The 8,988-nt window shown below is 36.3% G+C and overlaps 1 protein-coding gene across 1 annotated transcript; it reads right to left on the bottom strand.

Moving 5' to 3' along the window:
- Positions 1–1,018: 1,018 nt before the first annotated feature.
- LOC111394658 (RINT1-like protein MAG2) lies at positions 1,019–5,789 on the bottom strand. The gene is made up of 4 exons (XM_023020581.1): positions 5,337–5,789; positions 5,146–5,232; positions 3,930–4,021; positions 1,019–3,380 (listed from the first exon to the last, which is right to left on the bottom strand). Exons 1-4 carry the CDS (start codon positions 5,617–5,619, stop codon positions 1,464–1,466), a joined length of 2,379 nt encoding a protein of 792 aa, XP_022876349.1. The 5' UTR covers positions 5,620–5,789; the 3' UTR covers positions 1,019–1,463.
- Between the last annotated feature and the right edge of the window lie 3,199 nt (positions 5,790–8,988).

The following is an 8,988-nucleotide window of genomic DNA, read 5'->3' as shown; positions in this document are numbered from 1 at the left end:
CTACTCATCTCTTTTAAGTCGAAGTCAATCATATTATAAGAATAACTTCAGGTACACTATACATTTTCACTACACAATTCCTAATTTGATCTCGAGGTAAAGAATAATCAATTAGGTCAAAAGATGTGTAAATACCACAGAACCACAATTCTAACCCAAGTCAATTCACAAGGTTTTTATAATCCATCAATAAGATGCGCGCAAAAAAAATAAAAAAATAAAATAAAATAAAAAATAAAAAAACCCTTGTAGGATCATCTTTAGTACCACCATACTTTAGGATCATTGATGAACTACCAGTTATATTAAATTGTCATCGTTTCCATGTATCTAGACAAGTTTAAAAGTTTACGTAAATATAAAACAAATATTAAGGTCCTATTTGAACTCCATTTTGGTAAGAAAATGATTTTAGAATAGTAATTTTTTATAGAATATATCGTTAAAAAAATGAAAAGTTTTTTATTTACATGTAAAATTATTTTATGGAAAAATATGTAATTGAAAATGAATTTTAAAAAAATGAATATTTGAAAAAATGGAGACTAAACATAAACTAAAATGGATAATTATATTCACATTATAATTTGTATTTCTTGCACTATATTTTAATTACACTTAGGTTCTCAATCTTTAGTCACTACAAACAATTATTTTATTCCCGGCCATGGATAATTGGTGGAATTTTTTTTTGAAATATCCGATATTTTTATGTCCCTAACGATTTGGTATGACATTCTTATCCTCAAACTTTTCATTAATTAACACATTTTGAATTTGATAACATTTTATGTCTAAAAAATCCATTAAAATAACGTATAATTACTTATTTTTCATCATTTTTAAAAAAAATATTTTTCCCTCATTTCGGAGCATGAAAACAAAGTACTTCGACAGAAATAATCATCAAGAACGAAATTAATAAAATAATGAAAGGTTGAAAATAACAATTCAACCCAAAAAAAAAAAAAAAATCAAGAAATAATTGCTACAATGAGCAAATATTGAGAAACTTAGCTACCATTAACGTGTAGTATAACAAATGAAAATTGTGGTGTTAATATAACCATCTGACTGAAAAATATACATTCCATGGACAAACCGGACATTCGCAAGTCATATATTAGTAACAACTTTAATTACATTTACACCCACCCACCCACTAACTCAAAACAAACATTAATTTTCTATGAATGTTAGTACGAGATAGATAAATTGGACAAAAGTAAGAAACATGGGCGATGACCAAGGAAATGAAATTCTCACAATTCATCAATCCATCGTAGACTGGCTGACATGTGATGATAACGAGAACACTAAAGGGAGTGTGTCTGGACAACTCGTAGTAAAGTTAATCTCGAAAGAACGGTCGAATAAGTTCCCAGGAACCACAGAAGTACATAACTAGATTTCCTCCCAACTGTGCCAAACAGAATTTGTGTACTCAAGGACTTCGAAATGCTTCAATCGCTGTACACTCTGTTCTTCGTGATTTGTTTAACCTGACTTGGACTCAAATGCCTTATCCCATTCTCTTTTAACCATCTTTCATCTCCCACCAAATTATTCTTTAGCTGTGTTTTCGCTAGTCTCAACAACTTTAATCCCTCACTAACTTTTGGGAAGAAACCTTCTGGTCTCAAACACCAAGCTCCAAAAGCCCCAAAGAGAACTGCCAAATCATTCCCAAGTCTCTCAACTCCCCCATCATAGAACTTCGCATTGCTCATCAAAATACCATTAAAAATTATTCTATCTATCCCTGTCGCCAAACTTCTCCAGACCCCGGTGAAGTCATTTTTATTTAAACCTTCTTCTAGTACTGACATTTTCCCCTGCAAGTAATCTAGTGCCCCAATAAAAGATCTGGACACTGTCCACCCTTCTTCCCCCTTCTCCTGCCACTGCCTTTTGTTCTTCATGTAATCTCGGAGACGTGCATCAAATCCCCTCAAAACAACAGTTGATAGCTTCTCAACCCATTCTGTTCTAAATAGCTCAAGCTTTCTGATTTCTTCATCGAAAATACTATTTCCAGATGCTTCCATGGACCTTCTGCTTGTACTAATATTTTCTTCTGGTGTTTCCAATTGATCAGCTTGGCTCAGTCCCATCTCCAGAAAGAAGACATCCTCACACCATTCTATAAGAACGGACTCAAAGTAGCGAGCAGCATTAACAGACTTCGCAACTTTAGTTAAAGCAGTGTCATCTGCAAGAGCTGTCAGTCCCTCGGCTTCTTGGCACCTCAGCAGTAAACAATCCAAGAACTTACATATTATAGGTGCACCTGTCAACCTTATAAACCTTGAACTCAACGAGATGCTGGGAAGTGATCGACAACGATCAACTACCAATGATAGATATTGAAGGAAAGCACCGGAAATCAAAGGAGATTTATGATCTTCCTGCACAGATAGAATAGAAGCTACCTGACCTTCATTTGACCAATTAATATCATTTGCCATTTCATGTGTTAATTTATCTAGCACATCAGTAAGCTCTATTTCAGCCCACAAATCAAGCCAGTCGGGTCTATCACAAAATACTGATAATGAAGATATTTTCAATAGATTTCCATCTTCCTCAAGGAAAAGCGACATTCCTGAATGTACTACCAGAGATCGAATTCGCTTATCAAATGCAATCATCAAATCAATGAGATGTAGCCAAGCTAGTCTAGCCTGTGACTCAGTCCCTGTAATGGTCTCTTCATTAAGCTGACTCACATGTGAAGGGAATATCTCTTTTGCAAGATATGTTGATAGGGAAGATACAATTGCGGAGATCCATTCTTCTCTGCAACTGTAGCCAGATAGCATTGCTTTGTCAAGTAGTGGTTGCAATAATTCATCCATAGAGTCAACATAATCTCGAGTAATCTTATATACAAGGGCAAAAATGAACTCTGGCTTATCAATCCATTTTGAGAAGTGGAGCTGAGCTTCAATGAACAAAGGATTCACAAGCTCTTCAATAGCCCAAAGTGGTTGACGGAAAGCAACTTCGCTATAACGCCCCGCAAGTTGACGGATTTTCCTTTGTCTTTGCAATTCTTGTAGGCCACATAATGCCAGGAAACTTTCACAGTATTGGTGCTTGAGGTCTCCTTGCATTGTGAAAAGAGGATTTTGGACATCATTTGATCTCTTTTCATCTTGATTTGATGAATTCAAAGTCGATAAAAGCGGTGGCCATCCAAGAGAAACAAGAAGGGCCCGATGATCTGCAATAGCCTGAGGTCTTAAAATGGCTAAAGCTCTATCGACTCGGTGATCAACAGCTGAAACAAGTTGTTCCCACTGAGGATGTGTCTTTGTCACTGAAATAAGAACATCTTCTGTCAATTTAAGAGTTCTTATAGCCTTTTTCTGCGTATCCTGTAATAAGTAAAGGAATAAAAAGGCAAAATATCAGAGTAAATATTTTCAACCTAATTAAATTTAGGAAAAGAGCTTGACGTATTTAAGCCTTTGTTTGATAGGAGATTAAAATCAGATTTTTAGTAGATTTTTTATAGAAGTTAGCGAAAGGTATGATTGGAAAGTTCTGAATCTCATAAAATATGTGGTTAAAATTAATTATTGATTTTGACTTAGATTAAACTCTGGATTTTGATTTCTAAGAAACGGAGGCCGTGTTATTTTATGAGATTGATAAAGATGCAATAAATTTTTAAATAATTATGCATGATTAATAGGGTCCTAAAACTATTTTCTTGGTTCCCATAATTAAGCTCTTATTTAGGTGTACAAATTCGACAAATAACATCCCAAAAATTGGTCGTTAACAGGAAAAGTAAAAATCTTACTCTCTGTAAAATTAATGGGTATTGGAAAATTTAAAGTCGATTTCATATTTATACCAATTTAATTATCCTTCATAATTCAATTAGCCTAAGAAATCTAAACAAACATAAGGGTACTCACTTCTGAATTATTTTTCAATGCATGCCTCCTCAGAGTGGAAGATACAGCATCCTCAATGTCACCAACTAAAGTGTCAAGCTTTAATGCTGTCTCTGAAAATTATGAAGAGGCTGATGATGAGAATGATTAGAACAACAGAAACAAAACAAACAAGAATGCAAATATCTGTTTTCCATTTATTTCTTGCTTGATTTTTCATCCTATAACTTATAACAATCATCAAAATGAAAATATAAAGAAGTGGGATAAGCTAAAACAGCACTTCATCCATTACAATAGGAGGTCATCCACAATATGACGACTAAATGACAGTGTAGATTGAAAATATCACAAATTGTGTCTTTCATGTTGTTTTATATGTTACACTTACAGTGTCAACAGAACTTCTAAATTTTTTTGTCAAAGAAGGCTCAAAAACATGTCCATGGATACGCCTCAAGTTACATTAGAAAGACATAAAAGTGTGTATTTCTTGTTGTAAGTGTTGATGAAACTAACATTACAAACATAGCACAACACATAATCCATAAAAATAACCATACATTGACTGGTCGCATAACTTCCTAAACATAAAGATATGCTCATAATTTTTCAAAAATCCCCATTGCAATGTCAAAATCAATTCAACTTGCATACCCATTTAGACACAACAAAATCACTTTCTCAAATTGATGTTTCATGTAATGGTTGGATCAAAACTTCAACCAAAACCAGATAAAATGCAATTCAAATCAACAAATAATGGATCAATTCAGCTGGGAATCAATAACCCAAGCTGGAATCTATTAATTGAACTGAAAATTACACAGAAATAACAAAGAATACAGAAAAAAGAGAAAGGACAGAATCAGAGGAGGAAGAAGAGAAGAAAGAGAGAGATAGAACTGAGATAGAGATTCAGAGACTTAGAGGAAGGGGGGGGGGGGGGCGTTTTTCCTGAGGCTAACAATCTTCGACATGCCCTTCATCCTCCCTCCATGTGCTGAATTTATAGAATAGCTACAGAATATTCTAAAATGCACTGGTTGTTGGTGAGTAGTGTAGTGAGTGGAGTTAGCCATGACATTTCAATTCTCACAAGCACCACTAAAATCTGGTTATTTCTCCATGTTACCAAAAGATATAATCTATTTTTTTTTTCAAAAATCCTCACTTTGACACAATGGAAATTAGCCAAAATAAAATCCAGAAAACATTAAAAATTTTAAAAACTCACCAGCATACTTTCGCACAGTTTCCACCCTCGCCACCTCTTTCGCCAATGCCTGTAATTCCTCCCCCATCCCCCTCCTCGATACCCCATCTATGAACAGAGTAATATATGCTAATTAATAAATGAACCCATAATCAAAACAAGCCACAATCAAAATTAAAGTGCAAAATAAATGTGAATGCACATATTCGCACCAGATGGAGAGTGAGAGGTAGAATGCTGGAGGCCATGCAACTGGGCATGGATATTGGAGAAAAGGGATGCCACCCGTCCCGATTGGGAGGTGTGTCGGGTCACGTGTGATTGGATCCGGGCGTTGAGATCGGAGAGGGATTGGTCGAGATCATCGCACTCGGTCCGTAGCTCCGAGAGTAGAGTCGGGGCTACATCTAAGTCTTGTTCGGAGCTGAGTTTGGAGTTGAGAAAAAATATGGTGTTGGAAGAGAGGGATGAATACGGAGGCAAGGAACGGGCCATCGGGATATCGATGACCTTCTTCTTCTGCCGAATCGCCGATGGAAGCCGTCGAGGACTCGAGGCGCGAGTCTCACCGTCAGAGACGAGAGTGAGAGGCCGAGAGAAAGAATTCAAGTCGCAGATGGTTTCAGCTTTCAGGATTGGAATCTTTGGATTTGGGAATGGGAAGAGTGGAGGGGGTACTTTAAGTTTGGCTTTGTCAAACCAACAATTTTTCATTTTAATCAAAAAAGTCTAACATTCACCATAATGGTCATTTCTTGTGTAAAAGATAAAAACGCTCTTAAATAAATTATATAATTACAAAAATAGAAATATAGTAAAACGACAAAAATATCCTTAAGTTACAAATAAAAATCCAAACACTTCTCAATTGAAATTTGAAAACGAAGTCAGTCTTTTCATCAGTTTACTCTAATACGATAAAAACTCATTCATTTTTCATCCACTTCAATCTCAAAATTTCATAAACTTATCAGTTATCAACCTCAACAGAAAAATTTAGTTAAATTTCAGCCCTTCAATTCGGTAAGTATCTTTTCCTAGTATTTAATTATATTTTTATTGAAGTCGTATATTTTTTTTAAATGGTAGAAAAAATAATATTAGAGCCAAAGTTCAGGCCGGCATCGATCAGACGCCGGAACGCCGGAGTAAACGGACGGTCTGGACCTTCCGTTTGCAGACTTCCCCGCCCCTCGATTCTGATAATTTTATTTCTGATAATTTGTTCTGATATTTTTAATTCGTAATGCAGATATGGCAAAAGCATGTGTCCCAATCTGTTATTTCGATGAATTTCAAAGGAAAGAAAATGGTCAATGGGAATGGAAATGGAAATGGACGAGTGAAGGAGAAGGGGTTGCTGCTATTTCAATAACAAAAAATACTTCGTTTACAGAAATGTACAGTGAAATACAAAACATTCTTAACGTCGATTCCTCTCAGTACGATATGGAATTGAGATTTTTATTTCAAAAACATTCAATAATTTCGATTCCACTTTTGAAAGTTACTTCTGAAGTGCAAATAAAGCATCTAATTCAATTGAACCAAGGTCGAAAGACGACTCCTATTTGAATAAGTTTGTTGAAGAAAAATGTCATCGAGGGTGAACACGAAGTTTTTGATGGAGGATCGTAATAAGAATGATTTTTGGGATACTGTTGAGATTGCTCGGGAGGATGATGTGGTTATTCCTGGGGCAGTTGCTACTCACCATGATGTCACCGTTACACGAAGGATTTACGAGGAAGTTCAAGACAACGAGGATGAAAGGCCATTTACAAATCAGGATTTGATTGCTTTATCCAGACAGAGACACGAGTCTGGTGGGAGCTCACATGCTGAGCCGAGTACACGGTCTTCTAATTGTTCGCGTGTAGTTCCTGATGATGAAGATTTACATGTCGATCAATTGTTTGACACGAAAAAAGATTTGCAAGAAGCCGTGCACCGAATTGCAATGAAACATAATTTTGAGTTTAAGGTAAAAAAATCAAACAAGTCTACATACACAATTATTTGTGTGGACAACAATTGCAGTTGGCGTTTGAGTGCGACAAAGATGGACACAAATGAGTTCTTTGTTGTTCGTAAGTATGCGCGGGAACATACTTGTGAAGTGGGTATTCGTCAAAATGATCACAGGCAAGCTCGATCATGGTTTATTGGTCGACAGATAATGCACAAGTTTCAGGATCTACGGACGATTTACAGACCTACAGATATCATCAACGACATCCGTCGAGAGTATGGGGTGGTTATAAGTTACCAGAAGGCCTGGAAGGCTAAAGAATGTGCATTGGAAGATTTAATGGGTTCGACAGAGGAGATTTATGCCAAATTGGCCAGGTATTGCCACAACATGATGAGAACTAATTCTGACTCGACGTTTTTTATTAAAACCGATGGGCAGAATCGCTTCAAGTGTTTTTTTATGACTCTTGGACAATGCATTAGAGGTTTTCTAAATGCGATGCGACCTCTAATTCTAGTTGATGGTACAACCCTAAAAGATAGATATGAAGGAAAGTTGATTATTGCTACTTGTCAAGATGCCAATATCCAAATTTACCCTCTTGCATTTGGCATTGTCGATGGAGAGAATGATCTAACAATGCGTTGGTTCTTCACGAAATTGAGAGAAGTAATTGGGAACATCGAGAACCTTGCATTTGTGACTGACCGGGGGCAGTCAATAATAAATGGTATAGCCGAAGTTTTTCCAGAAGCACATCATGGTTATTGCATGTACCACATTCAGGGCAATCTGAAAACTAGGTACCGGGGCAGTGGTATCGTTGCATTGTTTAGGAGATCTGCAGAAGCTTACAACTTTAAAGAGTTTACAAAGTTCATGGGCGAAATAGAACATAAATCAGAAAGTGCATGGGAATATCTATCAATATGGGGGTCGAACATTGGGCACGGTCACATTTTTCAGAACGTCGATACAACATGATGACGTCGAATAATGCAGAGTCGTTCAATGCATTATTCAAGAAGGATCGAGAGTTACCGATTCTCGCAATGATTGAACATATTCGCAGCAAGTTGCAACAGTGATTTTATGACCGACGTGAAGAATCCCAAAATTGCACGAGTGTGCTAGCTCCGGCACAGGAAGATCGACTATTCAAAACTCTGGAAGTGGCAAAAGCTCTATTTGTGGAACCACTAGATCAATTTCGCTTCTCCGTGAGATGTGGGCATAATGTTGGATACATTGTAGATTTGAATGACAATATCTGCACGTGTAGAAAATTTCAGTTGGAAAGTTTTCCATGTGCACATGCTGTCGCAGTGGCTATGTATAGAGGATTTCCACCACACAGCTTGTGCAGTCATTATTATATGACTGATTTTTGGAGAGCAGCGTATGCCGAAACTATATTTCCTCTACCAAATGAAGCCGAGTGGGAAGTTCCTGATTATATTGTAGCACTTAATAATTTGTTGCCACCTGAAGCTCCATCGCGTACTCCTGATCGTAGACGGATGTCTAGAATACCATCTACAGGAGAGTTTCCACAACCGCGTAAGTGCGGGAGGTGCGGCGCTACAGGACATACACGTCGATTTTGTACAAGTCAGATCCCACTAAACAATGACTCGACGGATGTGTAGTATCTATATAAATCATATGTATTCTCTATTTGTAATGTGTTTGTGATTTTCTGAATTGAAATCGGATGTAATCTTTATCACATTGTTTAATTACTCTTTTTATTTTTATCACATTTGTCATATATATTTTCTATGTGTCATGTATTTGTTTGTTTTCTTTTAAAATAAGTGAGACAACGATATATATTAACTAACAATATAGAGAGATTACTATTTCTTTAATTAATTATCTTAATTGGT

Source organism: Olea europaea, chromosome 5, assembly GCF_002742605.1.
Source record: "Olea europaea var. sylvestris chromosome 5, O_europaea_v1, whole genome shotgun sequence".
Lineage (NCBI taxonomy): Eukaryota > Viridiplantae > Streptophyta > Magnoliopsida > Lamiales > Oleaceae > Olea > Olea europaea.
The sequence above is the reverse complement of the archived record's forward strand: the minus strand, read 5'-3'. Positions and strand labels throughout refer to the sequence as shown.

Coding starts and splice junctions, on each gene's coding strand:
- LOC111394658 (XM_023020581.1), bottom strand. CDS start 5,619: ATGGCCCGTTCCTTGCCTCCGTATTCATCCCTCTCTTCCAACACCATA. Junction 5,233..5,336: donor TACCTCTCACTCTCCATCTG/GTGCGAATATGT, acceptor CTCTGTTCATAG/ATGGGGTATCGAGGAGGGGG. Junction 3,381..3,929: donor CATTGAAAAATAATTCAGAA/GTGAGTACCCTT, acceptor TACTTATTACAG/GATACGCAGAAAAAGGCTAT.